This window comes from Malurus melanocephalus, unplaced genomic scaffold, assembly GCF_030028575.1.
Source record: "Malurus melanocephalus ecotype Western Australia unplaced genomic scaffold, MMel_1.1 scaffold_809, whole genome shotgun sequence".
Lineage (NCBI taxonomy): Eukaryota > Metazoa > Chordata > Aves > Passeriformes > Maluridae > Malurus > Malurus melanocephalus.
In genome coordinates this window covers 131,573-157,014 of record NW_026624041.1, presented here as the reverse complement: position 1 = coordinate 157,014, position 25,442 = coordinate 131,573, and the positions used below count along the sequence as shown (strand labels likewise).

At 42.3% G+C, this 25,442-nt stretch overlaps 1 protein-coding gene across 3 annotated transcripts in view; it reads left to right on the top strand.

Annotated features, from left to right (window-relative positions):
* Positions 1–25,442, top strand: part of ATRN (attractin) — a 128,514-nt gene that overhangs the window by 28,496 nt on the left and 74,576 nt on the right. For all 3 annotated transcript variants that reach the window (XM_057385316.1, XM_057385315.1, XM_057385318.1), the window contains exons 2-10: positions 5,741–5,824; positions 7,935–8,048; positions 12,605–12,733; positions 14,596–14,801; positions 15,773–15,941; positions 17,306–17,396; positions 18,511–18,754; positions 20,164–20,347; positions 22,610–22,764. In XM_057385316.1, coding sequence (XP_057241299.1) covers positions 5,741–5,824; positions 7,935–8,048; positions 12,605–12,733; positions 14,596–14,801; positions 15,773–15,941; positions 17,306–17,396; positions 18,511–18,754; positions 20,164–20,347; positions 22,610–22,764 — 1,376 coding nt within the window. The remainder of the gene's footprint in view (positions 1–5,740; positions 5,825–7,934; positions 8,049–12,604; positions 12,734–14,595; positions 14,802–15,772; positions 15,942–17,305; positions 17,397–18,510; positions 18,755–20,163; positions 20,348–22,609; positions 22,765–25,442) is intronic.

Here is a 25,442-nt window from a genome sequence, read left to right as displayed (position 1 = left end):
AAGCAGAGCTCAAAGATAATATAGAGATAACAGAACAATGCCACAGAAATACGGGCTGACAAACACTGCTTGTGTGAAGAACACACCCCTTCAGTGTAAATATAATAATAATATCTTTTATTATTTGTTTTACCCAGTGAGATTGAATGGAGGGAAAATTTGTAGTAAAGGTACACAGTAATGTTGATGTTTACAGTGCAGCTCAGCTGGTTGGCTCAGCAGAGATAAAGCTGAGGTTATGCAGTGAATAAATGCTGCTTTGTGATCTTTGAGATGAGGCTTGGAATAAAGAAATAGAAGGATATGCAGGACCTAAATTTGGGATGTTTTCAGTTTGAATGTAATAGCTGGAGCAATGTAGAGGCAAGGACAAAAAAGGAGCTCCAGCATGTTTCTGGTGTGTCCAGATGTGACTGGGATCAAAAGGCTGCATCTCTAACCAATGGTTTTGAAGCAGTGGGGAAGTGCTGGTGTCGTTTGTAATTTGGCACGGTTGTGGGGTTTTTCTTCAGTGCTTCTGATGTGGAGAAATGGAGTTGGAGGAAGGAAATCAGCTTTTCCATTATAATTCCTATTGTCCTAATCTCAAGGTTAGGCAATTTTAGTTTCTTTTATATGTTTTTTAATTATGTATTTTAATCATTAGGATAAAAATCTTTACTGTGAGAAAAAAGTTCTTCCCTGTGAGGGTGGTGAGGCCCTGGCACAGGGTGCCCAGAGCAGCTGGGGTTTCCCCATCCCTGGCAGTGCCCAGGTCAGGTTGGACATCGGGGCTTGGAGCAGCCTGGGACAGTGGGAGGTGTCCCTGCCCATGGCAGCGGGTGGAATGGGATGGTCTTTAAGATCCCTTCCAACCTAAAACATTCCAGGATTGCATGATTACACTATAGCAGCGACTTTTGCATGAGTTTCCTCGTCTTGAGGACTTTATCTCAGTTGTATTGGAGACTTTGTATGTGAAAGGGGGTTTCTGTGTACACGTGGAGTAGTTCATAGTCTTTGTTTTAGGTACCTGTTGCTGCGTAGATAAAATCTTTCTCAAACTGGATTTTGCAGTAAAGTCGTTACCTTCATCTGTGAGACCTGGCCTGAAATTAATTATATCTTCCCAGTTTTACCTGTGGTGTGGCACTGGGGTGACAGAAGAAGGGATTTAAGTGTTCTGCTTTAGAAATTAATGAAATAGCTGTGTGGGTTGTTTATCTGTTTCTCTCATTCCCAGTGTGGCTGATCACTATTCTATGCCTATATATTAAAGCATTTGCCTATAATATATATCCTTTCACCTCAGTGCTTTTAGTGAGAACATGAACAAAGCCAGATTATTAATCAATTTAGGCTAGAAAGCATTTGTTCTGGTAAGGGGCTGTAACAGCCCTTTCTTTATTGCCTTCAACTCCAAATATACCCAAAACTATGACTTTTAATTGTGGAGTGCTTGAGCACTAGGGAAGGAGAAGAGAGAAAGTAGGAAAACTCATTGTTTCCATCTCTAGATTTAGCAACTTCAAAATTAGGATGGACAAATGGCTTTTGGGTTTGTTTGGTGGTTTTGCTTTGTTTTTTGCTTGTTTTTGCTTTTTGTTTGATTGGGTTTTGTTTGTTTTGGTGTTTTGTTTGTTTTTTTATTATTTGTTAGGGGTTTTTTTTTAAGTGAAAAGGCTGTGCTAAACTTCTCCAGACAAGATGCTGTTAAGTCTTCACTGTCAATGTCACTGCAGTCTAACTGAAAGTAATGCAAACCCATTTTTGAATTTCTGTGGTGATCACTTAGAGGTTAAATTTTAATGTGTTTTATAAACCAAACCAGCCTGCTTACCTTTTCTGGTGAGTAATGAAGGAAAGGCAAGCTGCATTTTTTCTTTTATAATCCTTCTGATGAAAATAAATATATTCAACATCCTGTTGCCAGCATATAATGTACCTTTAATGTCACAATGCTTTGAAAGCAAGTGCTGCAAAATTATTTAATCATAAATTTTAAGGTACTTTTTGTGAGTTTTTGTACTCACTAGCAACAGGATTGCTTTAGATTTATTAGATGGTAATTAGTTGACAGCTTTGAGGCTTTTCCTTGTTGTGCAGTTCTCTGTAGGAATTTTCTCAATGTAAACTAATTTGTATTTGAAAAATATATGCTGCTAGTATTACTCATGTTATTATTAAAAACACATGGGTTTATCTGGTGATTTCCAATATCTGATTTGGCTATTTACCCAGGAGATGCCATTGATTGCTGCCTGATTTTCTTGTGTTGGTTTTGTGGATTTCAGGGGCTCCCAGAATAAGTGGAGAGTAATTAAATATGCAGAATCTTCTTGCATAAAATATTTCCCTTTGAGGTTCTTTTTTTTGTTAGATCTTCATCTGTGTCATTGCTTCCCTTTTGTCTTTTTCTTCAAAAAAGCTGTAATAGTTAGCACTCAAGGTTGGAGCTCTTTGAATATGAGGGCTCCATAACTCTCTTCCTTTGATTCTTAAATATTGCAGCCCACTTGGAAATCAGTGGAAAATTTAGTGTACATAACACTGTTGTGAACAGTGACGTTTGAAACAAGCCTTAAGTATTGTGTATATATGGTTTTAAAAACGTATTTATGCAGTATATCTACGTATTTTTTAATGAGTTTTGTGACTCATCCTGGCAGTTGTTTTTTCTGCCACGGAGGTTTTAAAGTTGGTATTGTAGTTGAGAACCTTGTAATTACCGTCGTACCGGACCTGATGCTTTAGGGTGCAGCAGAGTAGGGGCTGTGACACCCCCGTGCTACGGGAATGCTTCTTGTGTAGCAGCGATGTGTTTTACCGAGATAGCAGAGACAAGTGGTCTTTGATGCCTTTCCATGTTTTGAGGTGTCTGATTTCTCAATCTGAGTCATAAAAATACTGAAAGTAATGATCAATGCCTTTACAAACAAAATAGGGGGTCTGCTGGTAGATAAGGCCAGATACCGATAGGTGAAAYGAGCAATGGGAGGAACCATAAATTCCGTAGGAATTCCTCCCATTGACAGAGATTGTTACTCACTCAAGATGATGCTAAATCCCTGGACTGGGGTGGGGAGGGTGCACATTAGATGGGGTCTGTGTCAGGCGATTCGGAGAGTCTGTGCCTCTCAAGAACCTGAGCAATGGGGAAAGAGAGAGAGAAATGCAGCCGGGAAATGAGGATGGAAAGGAGGCGGTGTCCTCTAACAATTTGACAGACCCCATGGAAATGTCCCATGGCCTCTCCCTTTGTTCGAATAAAGTTACAGCACTCCTCTGTCTCCTTTTCGGACAATAAACCTCTGGTGTTTGTGGATTAATTTTCCTGACATTACCATAGAATCACAGAATTGTTTAGGTTGGAAAAGCCCTCTAAGACTGTCAAGTCCAACTGTTCCCCTGCACAACCAAGGCCACCACTGCCACATGTCCCCAAGTGCCACTGCCACACGGCTTTGAGATCCCTGCGAGGATGGGGACTCCACCCCTGCCTGGGCAGCTGTGCCAGGGCTGGACAGCCCTTTCCAAGAAGAAATTTTCCCTAATATTCAACATAAACCTACCCTGACCCAGCCTGAGGCCGTTCCCTCTCCTCCTTCACTTCTATTTTTAAAACTAAGTCTGATGTTTTGGTTTTACATTACTGAAACTTTGTTGAATTACTTTGATGCTGAAATACTCTTATTTTTTCTCTCCTGAGATGTGACATGGCTGTGGCTACAGTATTAACAGGATTATTTGATTTTATTTTTTATATCACTCCTGTAGCATTTCTGTGGTGAATGAATTAGTAATTGTTTCCAGATAAATTTTGTGCAAGGGTTCTGTGAGAAGAGGCTCACTGAGAGATTGACACATGGCATGAGATTGTTTTTAGCTTGAGAGACTTCCTCAGGTTTTCAGAATCTCCTTTTCTTGGTTGCTGGCAAAGTCCTATCAGGGTTCATACTGTTTGATTCATGACCTTTCCATGATTATTATTTTCAAAAGTATGAATTTTTAGACAAAAATACTAGATGTTACTGCCTGCAAGTTGGAAATTTCATTTGATTTTGGGAATTCCTGGTTTGAATTTTCAAAGGTATTGAGGTTTTAAAGTAACTATGAATCACAGAATCATGGAATGGTTTGGGTTGGAAGGGGCCTTAAAGCCCTTCCAAACCCTACCATGAGCAGGGACCCCTCCCACTGTCCCAGGTTGCTCCAGTCCCAATGTCCAGCCTGGCCTTGGACACTGCCAGGGATCCTCAGCTGCTCTGGGCACCCTGTGCCAGGACCTTACACCCTCCCAGGAAATAATTCATTCCCAATATCTGGCTTAAATCTATACCTTCTGTATGTGTATGCTTTTTACACTTAATCTCTATTTACACCTACATCTGTGTCTCCATAAAAGGCACAGGTGCATCCTGTGCTTCCAAAAGTCTGAGTTTTTTCTTCACTTGTTTAAATGTCCATCTGCTGCAGAAGTTCAGTAATTGGATTTTAAAAATCTTCAGCTGAATTTGTTAGGTTGAATATATATATAATATAAAGTGTTATAATAATTTCATTTATAGATAGAGGGAGGTGGTTTTAAAAAATCTGCGGGTTTTGCCTTTTTAATTTGAATATGAGATCAACCTTAAAATGTTTGATGGAATGGAGTTTGGAAAGTAATTTTTGACTCAGTCAAAATATTAAAAAATGACGTGATATTAACATGGACAGATCACTGGGAAAAGACACAGAAAAGGTTCCAAGATACTGGTTTTGAGAACTTTGGATCTTGCTTTCATCTGTTTTTGCCAAGTTTGAATTTACAGTGTTTTTGTTTTAAAGCTCTGTTGTAAGTAGGACAGTCGAATTTTGCCAGAGGGCTGTGATTTTCTCCAGCCATGTGCTGACGATGGAGTTTATAACTAGCCTGGGAAGGAATCTTGTTTTGAGTGCCAGTGCGTGCTCTGCCAGAACGTGGTGTTGGGGCACCCTCAGGTGCTGCTGCCGTTTGCTCTCCTGTTATTTATTTTCAGCAGTTTCTGCAGTACTTCAACAATTTGTTAAAACTCATCTGAAATACTTTGACTAATTCACATGAGATGGGAAGTGGTATCCCAATGGCTTGGCTCGTGGTTTTGTCTTTTGCCGGTGTAGAATTTGCACTGTGCAGTGTTAGCAGATGTTGATGGCAATACAGAATCACAGAATGGTTTCACCTGGAAGGAGCCTCAAAGCCCCTCTCATTCCACCCCCTGCCACAGGCAGGGATGCCTTCCACAAGACCAGCTTGCTCCAAGCCTTGTCCGGCCTTGCCTCCATCACTTCCAGGGGTGGGGCTTGGGGGTCAACCCTCCATTCAGGGACTTTGTGGAGGGTCAAACATGGAATGGGTGAGAGATTGCACCATGGACTTCATGTGAACTGCATGCAAGAATGGTGTAGCTTGTGTAAATAAATAGCTGAGGAATACTTTTAGTTTCTGTTGGGAAGTTCCTTTTGCTGGTTAGGTGGTATATCCATACACATGGATTTGGAATCTGGTAGAGAAACCATCACTCTAGAAGTGATGTCCTTCAAGATGTCATTCTTGAAGAACAATCATTCAAAGGCCTTCCCAGAGAGTTCAACACGAGACTTCTAATTGTGTTTTGTTGTGCTGGAGTTTTTTTGCTTATTGTAGCTCTTAAATAAACATTAATCTAATGATGGATCATCAAAATTTAGGGAATATTTAAAACACTGGAGACTAATGCTTGGCTTTTTTTATTTGCAGACTCACTGAATCTTCAGGGTATGTCACAGATGGGCCTGGAAATTACAAATACAAGACAAAATGCACCTGGCTCATTGAAGGAAGGTGAGTGTCAGAACCAGCTTGGGGTTTCATGTTGACTATTTGGACTTTTAGGTGAGTTTTATCTGCATTGAATATTTGTAGGTCTCGTGATTCTTTTTCGCTATTCTAAAAGCTATGTAGGACAACACTTAATTGCTCCTGGTAAATAAGTTTTTGTGCAACTGAGCCTTCCAAACTGACTTCTGATGAGGAGGTTTGTTTAAACAGCATGTGTTAAACAAAAATCAATACATTTCTGTAAATAATGAAGGATTGTGAATTGCTTACCTGATATCATACTGGGCCATTCAAATGATGGGATTCACCATGCATGGGATTTTTCAGTAGTATGAGAAACAAGAGAAAATTCTGAAAGCTTTTGTTCATGAAGAATCAGTTTCTGCAGTGATGAACCTCAGTTCACTCACTGAGCCATGAGGACTTTAGAGGGAGCATTGACCTTTTTTGCAAAGTTTTCCGAACTGGGAGAGGTCCCTCAGATCTCTCCCTCACTTGGCTGCCTTTCCTGTATTTGATCCTTGTATTGCTTACAGCAATTTCTTGCACAGGTTTTTAGAAGTAGTATAGTTAGTGTCTATCCTCTGTCACCCGATGGACAGTACAGCAGTTCAGAGCATCTCACTTGTTGAAATATATTTTTCATAATGCCAGGCTGACACCAAGACTGTAAGATCCATTTGTTTAGTCTCTGAAGCTTTTCCACAGTCAGATATGATGCTGTGTGATAACATCTGCGTGTTGAGTCACGTTCCATGCTGTTCCTTGGATCTGCTGCCAGAGGGGTCTGTGGATTGGCATGGGTCACATGAGATCATGAACTTCCACTGGACGCTGTAAGCTGAGGCCTCTTGGCATGGAGGACCAGAGCTTGCTGCAATCACAGAGGGCACTTCTCTGTAGTCTTCTCCCTGTGTTTGACATTGCTGTTGCTGACATGCACGGTGGCATCGAGGCACCCTTAGCAAATTTGCCAGTGGACACAAGGCTGTATGGAATGGCATCCAGAGGGACCTGGACAGGGACCGTGTGAACCTCATGAGGTTCAACAAGGCCAAGGGCAAGATCCTGCACCTGGGTTGGAGCAAGGCAGAGCACAAACACGGGGTGGGTGGGGAATGGCTGGAGAGCAGCGCTGGGGAGAAGGACCTGGCGGCTCTGGTGGCTGAGAGCTGGACCTGCCCCAGCCCAGAACACCTCCCATGCCCTGGGCTGATTCCCCAGTGTGGGCAGCAGGGGAGGGGGGACTCTGCCCCTGTGCCCCTGTGCTCAGGTGAGCCCCCACTGCAGAGCTGCCCCAGATCCCAAATCCCAAATTCAGGAGAAGCTGGAGCTGCTGAGAGAGCCCAGAGGGGCCCAGAGCTGCTGCAGGGCTGGAGCCCCTCTGCTCTGGAGCCAGGCTGGGAGAGCTGGGAATGTTCCCCTGGGGAAGGGAAGGACACAGGGAGAGCTCAGAGCCCCTTTTGGGGGCCTGAAGGGGCTCCAGGAGAGCTGGAGAGGGACTTCTGACTTGTTTGAACAGTGGCTGAGGTTACTTGGTTTGTTCAGCCTGAGAGACCTCTCATCACAGTCTCCGATTTCATTCTGAGGCAAGGAGGAGGGGCAGACACCGATCTCTCCTGTCTGTGGCCAGGCACAGGACCCAAGGGAATGGCCTGAAAGTCAGGGTTGGTTTAGTTTGGATCTCAGGGAAACCACCGGAGGGTGGTTGGACACTGCCCAGGCTCCCCAGGGAATGGGCACGGCCCCGAGGCTGCCAGAGCTCTCAGGCACGGGGTGGCATTGTTTGGGTGTCCTGTGCAGGGCAAGGAGCTGGACTCCATATCCTTGAAGGTCCCTTCCAACTCAGCATAATCTGTGATTTTGTGATCTGTTCTGCACAACAGGACACTGTTTTCTCACCATAATGAACTTTTTCCTTAATACCAGGGGTGCTGCAGGCTAAAAAACCCCTGAGACACAGCACGTTTGATGCACCTACAGTTATACCAAGTCAGTCATTGTTAGTCTTGTCTAGACCAGCACTTCACACCAGAGGAGTGTGTTGAAGGGATTTTGCCGTGTGTTGAGTGGCTAATTGCAAATCTTTTATTTTTTGTTTTTTTCTTTACAGGCCAAACACAATCCTCAGGCTTCGATTCAATCACTTTGCCACAGAGTGCAGTTGGGACCACTTGTATGTGTATGATGGAGATTCAATTTATGCTCCCTTATTGGCAGCCTTTAGGTAAGTTCCCCTTGTGAGACTCTGACTGTAGCCAGTGGTGTATTTTTAATGTGGAACCTGACTTAAATGTGGCTTCTAACAGTGTGATTGTGACGCAGTAGTCCAAATGTAGAGTGCTGCAAGTGCAGCACTTATCGCCAGTGTCCTTTTGTGCACTGCTTGTCAGCATAAACAATTAAGGAGTTGTTTTTTTGCTTTTACAATGAACAAGTCATGTCACTGCACTGTAGCATATAAGTATTACGTTTTCATTTCCAAATCCTGGTTCTTTGAGAGACAAAAAAATTATTGTCAGCTGGCTGGGCTGGAGATGATTTGGTGTGCAGGCTCCTTTGAGAAGAGAAAACTGCCCCATTTATGAGTTTGAATATGATTTGTGAGTTCAACTTGTAGTATGTCAGTGCAGACAGAAGGGCAAAAGCCAGCTAATGTTGTACACGTGGAGTTCTCATAGAATTATGTATATCTTCTCTGTGCCTTAAACTTTACCTTTTCAACTATTTGCAACATGTTTGGGAACAACAACAATGGATCAACATTGTAAAAACACAGAATCACAGTATAGTTAGGGCTCCTAGGGACCCTAAAGTTCACTCACTGCTACCCCCTGCCATGGCAGGGACCCTTCCCACTGTCCCAGGCTGCTCCAGCCCCAATGTCCAGCCTGGCCTGGGACACTGCCAGGGATCCAGGGGCAGCCCCTCTGCTCTGGGCACCCTGTGCCGGGGTCTCACCATGCTCACATGGAAGGATCCCTTCTCAAAATCCCATCTAACCCTGCCCTTTGTCACTGTGAAGCTATTCCCCCATGTCCTGTCTCTCCATCCCATGTCAAATGTCCCTCTCCAGCTCTTGACATGTGTGAAAGTATCCATTCTGCCAATGGGTTACAGGTATTTGCCTCGTCCGTGTGATGAGAGATCAGTGTAGATGTTGGCGAACAATCGACATTTCCTGCTGAGACCTAAATGTAATTTGTTCATTGCTGTATTTCAGTCTCACAGTGACACCACTTTTTATTCTTTAAGCTGAAAATAGGAAAATAATCCCAAGTTATTTTACAGAAAAAACTAATGCTTCTCCTGGGACCCTGCTTGTTCCATGTGGCTGCATAACTATTTCCAGAATTAACCTTCTGCTGGGCTTCCTCTCATTTGTGAAATGATGGTCTAAAAATACTTCATTTTTGTTCTAGAAAATCCTTGTAAATGTCTGTAAGAGAAGATCAGCAGAGGAGCAAAGGTTGATAAAACTTTAAACCACCACATGTGTTTTTTTTGTCTTTAGCTTGCAAATAAAGTAATGTTTCCTGTAAGGCTTCAGGCTAACATGAGGTCAAAGCAGGACACGTCATATGATGAAGAACAACCTTCTCTGTTGTACGAATCTCCAAAAACCTGGCAATGCCACCTGAAAGTGCTCTCCTGGTATCATGCCCTGATTGATGTGCAGGAAAAGGAGGAAATGTCATCTTGACCCAGTGTCATTTTGCTCTAAGCAAGCTATTTTTTAATACACTGGTGAAAAGGTGAAATGATGATGATTTGTGCCTGCTGTTTCATGTGTGTTTTCAAAAAATTAATAGGCTTTTAAAATTGAACTTCTAAGGAGTTCACAGCATTAACAGTTATGGTTCAGACTGGGAAATGTTCTGTAAATCAGGAAGACCGGGCCTGAGGACAAGCAAACGTGAGCTTTGTACGATAACATCTTCGAAGTAAGAAAAAAATTCAGTTTTTTTTTTTTTTTAAATTTGCTTTGTTAGATGACGTTTGAATTTCATCTTCATTAGCGGTGAGCTATGGTGTTCAGTAATCCAAGTTCAGGAAATGGCAGATGCTTCTCATTTGGGTGAAGTACCAGAAAGCATCTATTGGAAAACATCTTTCTCTAAGACAAAATAAATGCACTAAGAGCATTTGTTTTAAGAGCAGTATTCATATTTTCCCAATTTTCTTGGTTTATATTAAGTTTATTGTTATTATAACCGTATTTCCTTGTTCATTATTTTTGCATTCTGCTACGAGGTTTGCAAGATTGAGCTTTGTGCAGTTGGACCCTGTAAACTTTCAGAGTTTGTTGATAAACATTAGAAATTCCTCCCTCTCTGAATCTGTTTTTTATTTCCTCCCTGGCTTTTTACAGCAGTTCCCTTCACTTCCCTCACTGCTCTCAGTTTATTTTCTTGACCTTCTGATGCTCATTTATATTTGTTCACAAGATAATATTTATCATCTGTCTATTTGTCTGTCTGTTTATCTATCTTGTATATATTTAAGATGGTCTTGGAAGTCCTCAGGACCGGACTCCAGGGAAGCTTTAAATTGTTTTTATCAGTTTTTAACAGCAATAAATATTTGTATAAAAGCAGCATTTACACAGTTCAAGTGTCTGCATAGACTAAAGTCCTTGTAGTCTGAGAGCCCCAGAGCTGTCTGGTCCTGCACATTAAGTTTTTTTTATTAAACTGTGTTAAAAATATCTTTGCTGGTTTATATTTGTGATCACAGGCACAGTGAGACTGTGGAAATGTGCTGCTTCAAAAATTGAATTAAAGAACATGGAAACGAAGGTTGTTGGTGAGCCCTGATGAAGAAATCTGAATTAGATAAACTCTCAGTACCTGTGAATTTTGTTGGTTTTGTTGTTAACTTTAGTCCACATCGAACATTTACCGGAGCTGGTTTTGCACCTTTATTTTCATTTTGCTCTGGTTTTTGGGGGTGTTTTCCTCATCAAAGCCCGTTGTCTGGTGCAAGACCTTTGGCAGCGGCCCAGAAGCTCCTGGTAGTTGCTATCAGGTGCCCGATGGGTGGTCACCTGAGCCCCCTGTTCCCTCAGGAACTGCCCACCATCCTTTTGTTACTTGCTGGTGAGTGTGGCACTTGAGCACCCAGATTTGAGTGTAGGGGTGAGTTGGGTTGGGGCTGATCCCTCTCTCAAAGCAGGGAGAGCATCAGAGCCCTTTGCTCAAGATTTGTCCAGTCAAAGTGTGAATTTACCTTTAGGATGGAGATCTTGTTGATTTTCTGAGTCAGTAGTCCAGAGATTGATGTTAAAAAAATTTAAAAATATAAAAAATGAATAATGAAAAATGACACTAATACTAGTGTCTAGCCACAATCTCTTTTGCTGCAATGTGTGTTTGTTGCCTCCTGTCCTTTTCTTGTAAGCCTCTGGTATTCCCTCCTCTCTAATCCCTCCCAAGGTAGTTGGGGTCAAAAGGTAGATGTCACCCTTCTTCAGCTATCTCTCCTCAAGGTCAAAGAAACCTCACTCATTCTACCTCTCCTTGCACATAGATCTTATGCTTGACCCTCCTGTATTTTTTCCTTCTATTCCCTCAATTCTTTCCCAGTATTTACTGCCACTGGAACACGTATCCAGCGTGGGGGCCTCCAACATCAGGAGGATATGGAGCTGCCAGAACAAGTCCAGAGGGGCCCGGAGCTGCTGCAGGGCTGGAGCCCCTCTGCTCTGGAGCCAGGCTGGGAGAGCTGGGAATGTTCCCCTGGAGAAGGGAAGGGCACAGGGAGAGCTCAGAGCCCCTTTTGGGTCCTGAAGGGGCTCCAGGAGAGCTGGAGAGGGACTGGGGCCAAGGGCTGCAGGGACAGGACCCAGGGAATGGATCCCACTGGGAAAGGGGAGCTTGGGCTGGGATCTTGGCAAGGAATTCCTGCCTGGGAGGGTGGCGAGGGGCTGGGCTGGAATTGCCAGATTGCCCCGGATCCCTGGGAATGTCCCAGGCCAGGCTGGACATTGGGGCTGGGAGCAGCCTGGGACAGTGGGAGGTGGAATGAGATAAGCTTTAAGTCTCCGGTTTAAGCTTCTACTGCAAACCAGTCTGCAATTCTGTGACTCTTCATATTTCTGGTAGAATAGGAGCCCAAGAGGCAGCAAGACCAAAATTAGTAGAATAATCCTTTCTCTCCAAAATTAGTAGAATAATTTCTTTCTCTGCTGTTGTGTTGTAAAATTGTTGACCTCACTGCTGCAGATTTTTCAGGTCAAAAGGATATAAATGATTAAGAAAAGAATTTGATAGAAGCATGGATGAATGGTTTATTTAACTGTGCTGACTTGGGTGCATTCTCCAGGCCTGAGCATCTGAACTGGGTGTCTGAAAACTGGATTACACATCACCAAAATGCTCTGTACTTGTTTGATTTGTCACAGCCTTTCCCAATCATTTCTGTATCCCACAGTGAGGAGGAGATTTGGGCTCAGCAAACCTTTAGTTTGTAATGCAGATTTCATTCTTTTGGTGCACATTAATTTCTGTTTCCAAACATGCCACCTTGTTTCATGAGTGGGTCCTGCTTAATTCATTACTGAGTAACCAAGAGACAGAAAGGATAACTAACATTCTAGATAGCTTCAGATATGCTCAGGTTAAATACTTTTGATATACATTTATTTACAATTCCACGACTTCATTATACTTCAAATAATGACACATTATTGAGTTTCAATTATTTTGTTAGTACTGACACATTTACTGTTGTTGCTTTGCTCCCCGTTATTTCACTTCTAATATTGTTCTTCTACTTTTCCAGTGGTCTCATTGTTCCTGAGAAAGACAGCAATGAAACAGTACCTGAAGTTGTAGCTACTTCTGGATATGCTCTTCTACATTTCTTCAGTGATGCTGCCTATAATCTCACGGGGTTTAACATCACCTATAAGTAAGTGGCACCGATCCACAGTGATGCTGCAGGTTGGGCAAAAGGAGATTTCCTCTTTTCTCACTTTCGTCTTGAAATAAGAAACTGCCATTGAAGTGTGTAATTACGAGCAGACACCTGAAATTAGATTTTTATCTTTATTATACCCTTGCAACAGCTAATAACTGGCGTGTTCTCAATGTTGCAACTTGTCAGTTGTAAGCGTGGGCAAATGCTTGCTCCGAAAGACATTTACTTTATGTTATTAGATCAGTTTGATTGTATCTAATCAACAAGAATCTATTCATTTTGTTGTGCTCATGTATTCCGCAGAGATACTCCTGCATGAACACACCCTTGAGATGTTGGGCTGTGCCTGTTCTCGAGGATCCTTATCCTCGGGATGCTCTTTCTTGTCCAATCCCTGGATTGTATCCCTTAATCTAGCTTCTTCTATTCTGGAGTAGTTTTATATCCTTCGATTCAAACTCTAAATAGATGGGTGCTTTCTGTTCACTGACGTGTATTTAGTCCTCATTGATGTGCTTTTTAAAAGTAATTCTGGTGTGCTCCCTAATTCATGAGTTGCTTTTAGATAGGTTTTGTCTTGAAATAAGTATGTGGACATACTCACACAGATGGAAGGTTTTGCTTCCTTAGGGATCGTGAGCTTTGAATTTTTTATGTATGTGCCTCACTGAGAGATTTAATTTGGGAGTAACCTGCAAAAGGTCTCACCTCATTCAGAAAGAAAGCTGGAAAAACTTCATTCACAACTGACTTTTTGCAAAAATTGAGTTTCTCTTAAAATGAGGAGCTTAGTTTTTGAATATCAAGTCTCAGTGCTTTCATCCTTGGTAAGAACATAAATATGTCCTTAATAGTCCACATAATAATGAATTCTATGAAAAGTAGAGGGCATCCAGCACCCCTTGAAAGTTCCAGAAGTAGATGAGGAGGCTTTGCAAAGTTGCTCAAATCAGAGGAGCTGAGGCAGCAGCTTTTTCCAAGCTTGGCTGATTGCGTGGACCAGGCCTCCATCTAGTGCCGGCTGTTGGGTTTGCACCATTGCAATAAAATACTCTCTTCAAGAACAATATTATTTGAATTCTTCACTTTCTTCATAATTTCAAATAATTTTCAAGTGCTAATCTGTGTTCTGGTTCTTAGGTTTCCTTCTAACATTTTCTGCAGTGAGTAGATTAAATGGTACATTTGTTTCTTTGAGAAGTCTTCATAGTTACTACTAGGAGTAGGTACTGAACAAACACTTGTGAAATTATGATCTTGGAGCCAGCGACAGTGAGAATAATGGGTATTAATCCCCATCTGTGAATTATATTGATGATACACCAGCAAAAACGGAAGTCTGTAAATTAATATGGTCTCAAAATTTGGATCTTGACCAAGGCTGTATCTGGTTTTGCCTCAGCTACATTGCAGATATTATAAAATCAGAAGTTATTCAAACCAGGCATGTCTTTGGTTTGGGTTTCATCTGCAGTGTGTTCTCTTGGTAAGCAGGTCACAGAATAGCGCCTAATTGTGAGCAGTTTAAGTATAAATTGCACAGACACCACAGCAACCTTATGCTCTGATTAAATTCCACAGTTTCTGTTGGGTGTTTTAAGGCGAGTTATTTGCCTTACAAATGGCTAAAAATCATATTGATTATTTTCTCAGAGGAGCTGAGAGTTTAATTTGTGAAATGAAGCGGTTCTGTAGGAATAGGGGACAAATCTCTGCAGGGCCATCACACCAGGTATCGGATGACTGTCTCTTGGTTTGGATGTAATGAACTGTATTAATTTTGTTCAGCATCATTCTTGCTTTTGTTAATAAATCTTGGGAATCAGCTTCCTTGCTTTCCCCTCTGTTCCCAGCTTCAATATGTGTCCCAATAACTGCTCCGGCCAAGGGGAATGCAAGCTCAACAGAAGCACCAGTGCTCTGCAATGTGAATGTGAGAAATACTGGAAGGGAGAAGCTTGTGACATTCCTTACTGCACCGAGGGTTGTGGGGCACCTGAGAGAGGCCGCTGTGACTTCAATGACTCCAAAGCGTGTTTGTGCTCTGCAGGCTGGCAGGGTGAGTCTCCTGGTGCAAACACAGAACTTTCGGGGTGCATTTTCTGTGTATGGAACTGGCAATTAAATTGGGAATATATGGTAATGTTCTGCATGACAATTACCATTTTGACTAGGAAGAGAGTATCTGCTTTTTAAATTTAAAAGATTACGCTTCTTTTGGAAGGATGGATACTCTGGAGAGGAGGCCACAGAGCTGCTCCAAGGGCTGGAGCCCCTCTGCTCTGGAGCCAGGCTGGGAGAGCTGGGAATGYTCCCCTGGAGAAGGGAAGGACACAGGGAGAGCTCAGAGCCCCTTTTGGGGCCKCTTTTGGGGCTCCAGGAGAGCTGGAGAGGGACTGGGGCCAAGGGCTGCAGGGACAGGACGAGGGGAGTGACTTTAAATTGAAACTGGATTGTTTTAGATTAGATATTAGGAAGGTTTTTACAATGAGGGTGGGCAGGCCCTGGCACAGGGTGCCCAGAGAAGCTGTGGCTGCTCCTGGATCCCTGGAAGTGCCCAAGGCCAGGTTGAATGGGGCTGGAAGCAGCCTGGGACAGTGGAAGTGTCCCTGCCCATGGCAAGGGAATGGAAGGGGACCCTTCCAACCCAACCCAGTCTGAGATTCTGTACCTTTTGCACTTGCTTTTTAAAACAACTTTGCAACCATAGAAAGCGGGACCAACCTGTGGTGTGCAGGCATCACTTTAAACCTCATTCCTGGGCTCCTAAAGCACATTTGAACCTGGTTGCCGTAGTTGACCTGTTTGAACACGTAAAATTTCTCGTTCTCATGTCCATCTGAGCGGATCAGAAATGTCAGTCTTAGCAATGATTTGGGCTGAACACCCATTTTCACTTTACAAAGACCTACTGACATGTAAGAATTAGTCTTATATTTAATGCAACCAGCTACAGCACTGGCAGGAGATTGACCTCCAGCTGAAATACAGGCTCTGGAAAAAAACAATTTTTAAACCTTCTTTTTGTAGGTCCTGGATGTGCAATTCCTCTTCCTGCGAACCAGTCGTTTTGGACCCGGGAGGAATACTCTCTTCCAAAACTTCCTAGAGCATCTCACAAAACCGTCATCCATGACAATAAAATGTGGATTGTTGGAGGCTATGTCTTCAATCATTCCGACTCTCAGAAGGTTTTAGCGTGAGTATAAACCCAGATAATAAAAACTAAAGAGAGTAACTTAGATTTGGGAGTTATTTTTAGGAAATGCCACCTGATGTGTTTTGTTTTGGTCTGTGCTTCATCTCCAAGGTAAAACAACCATAATAAAAACTCAGGCTCACGTTTGAGATGGGGGAAATTCTTGCTAAAGGGTGCTAATTTTGGAAAAGAGAAGCATAAGGTTCCTGATGTTCCATGAATTTTTGATTCATCTGTGTCTGACAGCCTTTAACTATTCTCTGTACATTTCTGGGCCAGCTCCTAAATTATATCTGGCCTTGTCTTCAAAGAGGGTAGTTTAGCTTCAGTGTTTTTAGCCCTTCCTTATGTCATGTCTGTGTGACTTCAGAGTTTTTGGCTCCCGACTGAACACCTACTGATTACTCTGGATGGTTATCCATAGTGGATGGGATACCAAACAGAGAGTGGCATAAGGATGAGGACATTTATGCAATTGTTTGAGGAGATTTATCAGTAACTAAAATATCAAGTAATAATTGTGTGCTTCCTGGAAATACTCCATTAAAAAACCACAGCTTTTGCATTGTTTTTGGGCACACCTAAGCAAAAGCTGGATTTTTTTTCCAGGGATATTTGCATACTTCACTTTGATGGACCTAAGTGAGAGCTCTGTATTGTGCCCTCTGATCTGGAGGTAATAGTTCTTATAGGGGAAGAAGAGCTGAAAACAAGTATTTAATGTAGAACAGTTGCTGGTTTACACAATTTACTCCTCCAGAGTCACACCTCATTTTTAAATAGGATACCCTATGGCTTTGTTGAATGCTGTCTCAGAGATGATTTTATCTCACAAGGCTCTAAGCCTGGCAAATACAGTGTGTTATTTTAAATAAAAAGCCACAAGCCATTTTTAGGGCAGAGGATTTATGTTATTTCAAGCTTGAATGGCAAAGACTTAATTAAGAAGCACTTTTTAAACACTGGCAGAGTTTTTTTAATCAAATAGTTAGAAATTACCTAAGTTTAGTGTGAAGTTTTTTCTAGGTTTTTGAGGGAGAGGTGGTATAGGTTGTCACAGCTTAATAGGCAATGCATTAGCTCTTGGGTTTGTATGGAAAAGAAAACAGGGTAAAGGAAATCCGTATGTGGGTGCTGAGTAACAGAGCATGCTCAACTGGATTCTTTTAGCCCGTAAGTAGTTTGTGTGAACTATGTGCATGCTGAAATCATGGCATGAATTACTATTTTAGTAAATAATTATTTTTGTTTCTAGCTTATTATATTGGTAAATAATTTCCTCCAAATCTTAGACAGGACAAGTAATAATTTTTCTTAGTTTCAGTACCTATTTCTTGGAAAACAATTCAGTTTTTATTATACAGGTATGATCTTATTTCTGAAGAGTGGCTTCCACTGAACAACTCGGTGAACTCCATAGAGATGAGATATGGTCACTCGTTGGCATTACACAGGGTAAGTTCCGTGTTCCTGACACAGTTCCCAGCTGATTTCCCCTTCTCTCCTGCTTCCCACCCCTTATCCSAGACCAGTCTTGCTTTGGGAGAAGCGTTTCTCATTCAAAGGCTTGTCCATGGTTAGCCCAGACAGTATCCTTGTGCTCTAGGGAATCCTTGGGTGGATATCTTAGGAAGTCTGTAGTGCCTCTGCCTTTGTGTTCCTTCTTTCCCCTTTTCCCAGAGATTTTAAGGATGACAGAGGTCAGTGAATCCATTATTTACTTCTTGCTGTCTGTGCTGACAAGGCATGCTTGAGGCTGAGTTTACTGGAGTTCAGCTGGTTCCCCAACTGCCTTTTGTGTAGATTACATGAATATTTTTATGAGCTCTGTTGTCCAAGACACCAGAGTCTGGGAATTAGGGATTTTTGTTACTTGCCCTTCAAGTAAACCTGTGAGTCTGATCTTCCAGCAACTGGCACAGCAAGTGGATTTGACTGTTCTTTCCTCCTTTCTCACCTGTGTAGGTTGCTATAAGTGAATGTGAGAGCAGGATGGCAAAGTCTTTGGAAAGSAAATGAGCTGATCCTTTATCGATCTTTGGGTTTTGGAATGTTATTTAGCTCTAACAGTGCAGGCGTGCACATAGCTTAATTACAAATATTCGAAAAACTCCACACGTTGCCATTCACAAGCATAGCACTTGAAGAACCTCAAAGGATGGAAATTCATCATGGAATCACAGAGTGGTTTGAGTTGGAAGGCACCTTAAAGTTCATCTTGTCCCACTGCCCTGCCGTGGGCAGAGACACTGTCCACTGTCCCAGGTTGCTCCAAGCTCCATCCAGCCTGGCCTTGAACACTTCCAAGGATGGGGCAGCCACAGCTTTTTGGGGTAACCTGTGCCAGGGCCTCATCACCCTCCCAGGGAACAACTTCTTCCCAATATTCCATCTAGCCCTCTGGCAGTGGGAAGCCTTTCCCCCTTGTTCTGTCGCTCCAGGCCCTTGTCCACAAGCCTTTTCCAGGGGACTTCATTAAGTAACTTCAGACTGGTACCTTCATTCCTTACCAAACAGCTGTTTCCTAAATACTTAACTCCTTGGCCTTATTTTATCTGGCTTCTTTCAGGATAACATCTACATGTATGGTGGTAAGATAGATGCGACAGGGAACGTGAGCAGCCAGCTGTGGGTGTTGCACATTCCCCGGCAGAGCTGGGCSCCGGTGACTCCCAAGGCCAAGGAGCAGTACGCCGTGGTTGGGCACTCGGCCCACATCGTCACTCTGCGGGACAACAGCACCGTCATGCTCGTCCTGTTTGGCCACTGCCCTCTCTACGGCTACATCAGCAATGTTCAGGAGTACAACCTGGGTGAGTGTGACTGGGGCCCTCCTGACAGTCGCTTCAAGTATAAGAGTTGCTTTGAAAGTTATTTAAACAGCTTATGTTCAGATATTAAGACGCAGACAGATGTGTTCTCCTCCTGTTTGTATTTACAAGAAGTTGAACGTACACACAGTCTTTGCTTCCAAAGGTGTAAGCCTGTAATTGAGAGACAAAGCAGGACAACTGTGGGACAATTTATATTCATTTTCCTCTTTCCCTCTCACAAAACAAACACGTCTGAAGTTATTTGTTAATTCTGCAATTATAATAATGGTTGTAACACTTCAGAGCAAAAATCTGCTTAACCTGATACCCACGTCCTCAGCAGCAGATGCTTAGGCAAACAGGTGCTGAATTTCTGGATTCCCATATCCCTGATATGCTCTGGCCCCCATATCCTGGAATAGCCCAACATCTGATTTTAGGATGCAGAGATTTGTGGTATCATCAGTGGAGAAGTACAGGAGGCTTTCCAAGTAAAGTGGACTTCAACCTAACTCAGAAAGGGAGGCATGTTCCTGGCTCCGTGGACCATGTAGAGATCATAGTTGAGCACAGGAAGTTCAGAACAGGAATGTGCTGGTTATTCTCTGAAACAGTGGCCCTGTCTTCTCTTTGGACCTGTTATCCTTGTCCTCCAGTCATCCTGATCCAGAGGATCTACTGAAGCCTGCTTCTCTGGTGTCATGTGAGCGAGATTTCTTCCTCCAGGAGAAATCCAGAGACAACCAGGGTGTGTGGGGCAGTGATTTGTTTTTTTCATGTGTGATCTTGCAAACTGTTCAATTCCTTTGCCTTTTGTGTGCCTGCTCTGGCCTGGAGTTGGAAAGCCTGTACAGGGTTTAAATCAGCACTTACTACAGAGATTTGGTATGCAATGTGGGATTTTTATTTCAGTTGCCATTATAATAAGTCTAAAGTGCTTCAGACCAATGTTGTTTTAGTGAGTGAGATATGGGATCATGAATCACATATTAGTTTTTAACTGCAGTGTTCTTCACAGTCAGACTTGGCTTCAGTGCTGTCTGGCTTTATATGTATATTTAAATATATGTGTAAGTAAAAAYGCTCTTGTGTCCCATTCCAAATCAAGTCATAGTACTGGCATTTTCATGTCATTGAAATGCAATCTATTATTTTTCTACTTTTTATTTCTCATTTACTTACCTTGTCTGCAAAATACGACAAAAAACTGTGGAAGAGCTATTTCTGCTCTAATTAAAAATGCTTGGCAACCCTTCTTGACAACAAACTTCTTGAACGAGAATATTTTTGGATATGAGGTGATAGAGACAATGTCTAGATCTGAGTCAGGGGAATCCCATTTTATTTCACCATGTTGTTGATAAGTTATTAATGGACAGAAACTATGTTTTGTCACTTATATTTTTCAGTGACAAATACCTGGAGCATCTTACAGACGAGTGGAGCTTTGGTGCAAGGAGGATATGGTCACAGCAGTGTTTATGATCCAAATACAAGATCAATTTACATCCACGGAGGCTACAAAGCATTCAGTGCCAACAAATACAGGCTGGCAGATGATTTGTACAAATATGAAGTTGATTCCCGTATGTGGTACGTGGTTCTTCTTCTTTCTTTTTCCTGTTTATTACCCCGTCAGTTTTGTTTGTAGAGAACAAGTGGATGGGTATTTCATAAGGGGACAGTGGTTTATAGCAACTTTCACTCAGAATAGATACTCTGTTCTTGGATCCTTTGTTTTGATGTCCCTTTATGAATAGAGAATCATATAATCAATATAATCAAGGCTGTGAATGAGCCAAGAAATCCATTTTAATCTATTGTTTGATCCAAGCTGAAAAGAAGAGTATTTGATGGGTTTTTTCCTTGCTAGCTGTACAGCCTATGCGTATGGGTGCAGTTACTGCAGTCAAGCGAGTGAAAACACATTCTGCAGTTAAGGCTGTAAAAAAATTTCTATTACAAACCCATTTTCTTCTGGCTCTGTAACTGCTTTAAATGTTCATTTCTTAAGCTTAAATCTTCTGTGATTTGTTTCTGCCCAAAGGTGAGCTTCATTAAAAAGGTATAGCCACACTTCACAACTTGGAGCAACAGAGGTGAAATACATTTTCCTTAATTCTGTGTTTTTAGAGAGAGACAAAAAGGAGACTGTCTTTTGGATTAGCTCATGTAAATTTCAGTCACTGTATTTCTTACTGAGTGTTAGAAATAGCTTGTGTTTCTGCAACATCTGTTTGTGAGTTTGTACTGATGAGTAAGGTAATGGGTGACTAATTTCCAACCCCCTCCTTCCTGCTCAGTTGTCCACTCAGAAATAACCCCACTTCCTCTCTAGGTTAATTTGATCTTCCACTTCGGCCATGGAGTGGACAAATCTGGCTGAGTAGGCAGAAACTTAACAAATGTGACAGTGTTCTTCCAAACTCCCGCAGCACCAATTTTCTTCTGTCACATTTATTTCATCAGTCTGGCAAGCTCTGTTGAGCAAGCAGAGAGTGTAGGATTCTCTGTTTATATCTCTCTCTCGGTTTTCTGGTGTCTTTGACTCTTTGTTTTATTCTCCAGTGATTTAGGTCCTCTCTTCCTTGTTAAATCTCATGATCTCTCCATGGGCTCTCTTCTTGAGCTCCTTCAGGTCCGTCTGGATCTAATTGTGTCCCTCAGCTGTGTCAACAGCACATCCAACTTGGTGTCTCTTGGTGGAGGGGACCTTAGAGCTCCACCCATTCCGCCCCCTGCCCTGGGCAGGGACAATCCCCGCTGTCCCAGGGCACTCCCAGCCCCAATGTCCAGCCTGGCCTTGGGCACTCAAAGGGATCCAGGGGCACCACAGCTGCTCTGGGCACCCTGTGCCAGGGCCTTACACCCTTCCTGGAACAATTCCTGCCCAAAATCCCATCCATCCCTGCCCTCTGGCACTGGGAAGCCATTCCCTGTGTCCTGTCCCTGCAGCCCTTGGCCCCAGTCCCTCTCCAGCTCTCCTGGAGCCCCTTCAGGACCCAAAAGGGGCTCTGAGCTCTCCCTGTGTCCTTCCCTTCTCCAGGGGAACATTCCCAGCTCTCCCAGCCTGGCTCCAGAGCAGAGGGGCTCCAGCCCTGCAGCAGCTCTGGGCCCCTCTGGGCTCTCTCAGCAGCTCCAGCTCCTTCTGCTCTTGGGATTTGGGATCTGGGGCAGCTCTGCAGTGGGGGCTCACCTGAGCACAGGGGCACAGGGGCAGAATCCCCTCCTTCAACACAAATCCTCTCAGAAAAGTAGGAAAATCCTCCAAGAAATGACCCTTTGTGTTCTGTGCCATCAATCCCACTGCTTAAAGTTGAGATCAGTTTGATTAGTGCTTCCCATGATTTAGCCACCAATGAGCCAGTGTGTTGTGCAGGTATTAACCTTCAGGGCTCCATTTTCAGGAGCTGTATAGATTTCCTTAGAATAGAATTTTTAGTTTTGAGCAACAGGTGCTGCCCAGTGTGAAAGAATTTGCTGTAAAAGCAGTGTTACTATAAAATATGGGAGTCTTCCCAGGCTGGCTATGCTCAAAAGCCAAGTTATTTTGAGAACTTGAGAATCCCTATGAAAGAATAGATGATTTGAAGATCCATAGCTTTGGAAAGAGGCTTGCATAGATGTATTCCTCCTATAAATTTGCGAAGCAAATGGAAATACGAGAATGGAATTACAGGAGGAATTGAACAGTGTGGAATGTAATTGTTATGCACCTCATTAAGAAAAGTATTTAGATACTATCATCCTCCTCCCTGCACCCTGAAAATGTTCTTCTGCTTGTTTTTATGGTGTGTTTTGTCTTTGCCAGGTACTTAACAGTCTCATTAATAACCTGTATTTTTTTTTCTGAAGGACTATTCTGAAAGACAGCCGATTTTTCCGCTACTTGCACACAGCTGTGATAGTGAGTGGGACCATGCTGGTGTTTGGAGGAAACACTCACAATGACACCTCCATGAGCCATGGAGCCAAGTGCTTTTCTTCGGATTTTATGGCCTATGATATTGGTAAGGTCTTGCAGAAATAACAGCAAACCCCCAAATGCTTGGCTATTCCATGTGAGCTCTCTTCAGAATGACTGTTTTCTCTGCTGGCTGTGTTATCCCAAATGGTGCTGGGTACAGAGATGTGTAATCAGGAGGAGGCTCGTTAGCTTGCTACAGAATTCCAAGCAAATGAGGTGTAGTGATTTCCAGATACAGACAGCACTGGTTCCTTTGTCAATGGTTTGTACACAACCTTGGGCATCAAAAATTAGCTTTTAAAGTGCATATTATTTTAGAATCATAAAATCATGGGATCATTAAGTTTGGAAAAGCCCTTTAAGATCACCGAGTCCAACTGGCAACCCAGCAGCACCACCATGTTCACCACTAAACCGTGTCCTCAAGTACCACAGCTGCACTTTTTTGTTTTTTGAACACTTCCAGAGATGGTGACTTCATCACTGCCCTAGGCAGCTCGTTTCTAGTGTTTTGCAACCCTCTGTTTAAAAAAAAAATAAATCCTGATATCTAATCTACATCTTTCCTGACACAACATGAAGCTGTTTCCTGTCCTATCTCAGCCATAAACCTCTCTTGATATTTTGAGTGTTTTTATGTATGATTGATCGAAAATTCAGGTTCTTAGGGCAGGTACAAGTGCTAGACCTTGCTGCAACTCAGCCTGTGCAGTGCACACTTTTAACTGCTTTATTCAATAATAAAGCCAAATTATGAGGTTGGATTTGCTGAGTTTCAGTGGTCACGAGAGGGCAGCATTTATTTGTGGATTTGCATTCCAGCGTCTGAGTTTTAGAGCAAGCAAAGAAGGGATGAAATTATGTAAAAAAAGGTACATACGCCCCCAGACAAGTCACACTGGGGAAAGAAGCCATTCTGTACTCTGACATTCGCCTTTTGCTCTCAGAATGTCCTAAATGTGGGTTCCCTGAAGTAATCATGTGAATCTGAAATCTCCAAGTGGCTGTCCAAAGAGATCCCACTCCTGATTTGTGAGAGGAAAATGCAAGTGAATACTTGGATCATCAGGGTTTGCTGTCCTTGTGCCATTTTGCTCTCGCTTACAGCAGTCATTCCTTTCTGCCTCCTCATGATTTCTAGTCATGTTCCTCTGGAATTTTTGTGTGCTCCTAGTTAGCTTTATTTTGAGGGTGGTTTTTTGTTTTTTTTGTTTTTTTTTTTTTTTTTTTTTTTTTTGAAGAATTAAAATGAGATATTTGATCAGGTTGGATGGGGTTTGGAGCAGCTTGGTCTAGTGGAAGGCTTCATTATTGTATTTATTCCTTACTTTTATAGTATGCTATCTGTCTAGTTTACTCATTTTTTACATCTTGTTGATTAACCATCATGATTGATTAATGATTGTAGTGATAGTTGGAAAACTGGAGAGAGGTGGAATTAAACCCACTGAAACAAAGGCTTCGAACCCAGGTCTTCTCCTTAACCTTTGCCACTAAAACTTACTTTGGTAGTAACTAATTTTATTTACATCTTCAAATTGTTTTGGTTTTTCCTTCTCAAATTTCTGAGTAATGAGAGCATATGCACTGAGTGTTCTGAGGACATAAAACCTTTTTTCTGTGTTGGACAATGCTAACAGCTGGCACTGTGATGTCTGCTGGGGCTAAGCAATAAAAATTCTTGAATGCTTCTTATCCTTTATCCTCTACTTGACCAAGGTGTGCCATATTCAATCCAAATTGTCCAGGTGCTCTCTGGTTTGAAAAGGTTTCGGGATAACAATCCAGCTACCTGTGTGCATGTGCAATTCTTGCTGATTCTCAGGACAAGCCTTTCGACTGTTGACATTTGAGTTGGGTGAGTGCTCGTGCAGAGCAATCTCACCGTATTTTCCCTGTTTTCTGGACACTGAAATGACAAATTGGCTCTTCCTATCCCCAAAATTGTTCTCTCTGGCCTTTTTCAGTTTCCTGCTCTGCAGCAGCTTTGGATGAAAAAATGCCTCACTTAATCCTCTACCTCCTACTTATGTTAAGGTGCTACTTGTATAATGATCTTTCCTCCCCACAGAAGAGAAATGAAAACTCTTCTATTTACCCCATCAAAATTATGATTCTCATGACAAACATAGGGAGAGGCTTCATGTTTTCATAGGTGATACGTTCTGTTTGAACACTACATTTAATAAGTCCTGCTATTGTAAGTTTGAGGTTAACTGGGGAAGGAGAAGATTCTTTGTAGTCTCAGAATTACTCATTTTTTCCAATACTTGATCTCTGGTTAAAGATGGGATAGAAGCTTAGAAAGCAAAATATTCCAGGCCTATTAATCTAGAAAAACATGTTTCTCAGCGTCACATAACACACAACTTGATGGCTAAAAAATTGCAAATTGCTGTCCAATTTTGCTCAAGTCTCCTACTAAAAATTGGAACTATCACACTTGGCTCTGGAGTGATTCTGGACAGGGTTAAATTCTTTAAAAATGGAGCAAATGACATGTAAAAATAAATTGGCAAAACACAATTTATTGAAAGTACTAAATCGAACTGTGTATTCTGTCTTTTCTTTATCAGCACTCTTGGACAAAATTTCTCTGCATCTGTTGTTTTATCTAACAATTCTCCTAGTAAATTTAGTAAAACAATAACTTTGTTTTTCTTTGCACTCTCAGTTTATCCATGGACTAGTTTGGTTTGTGGTTTTTTCTTTTTTTTTTTT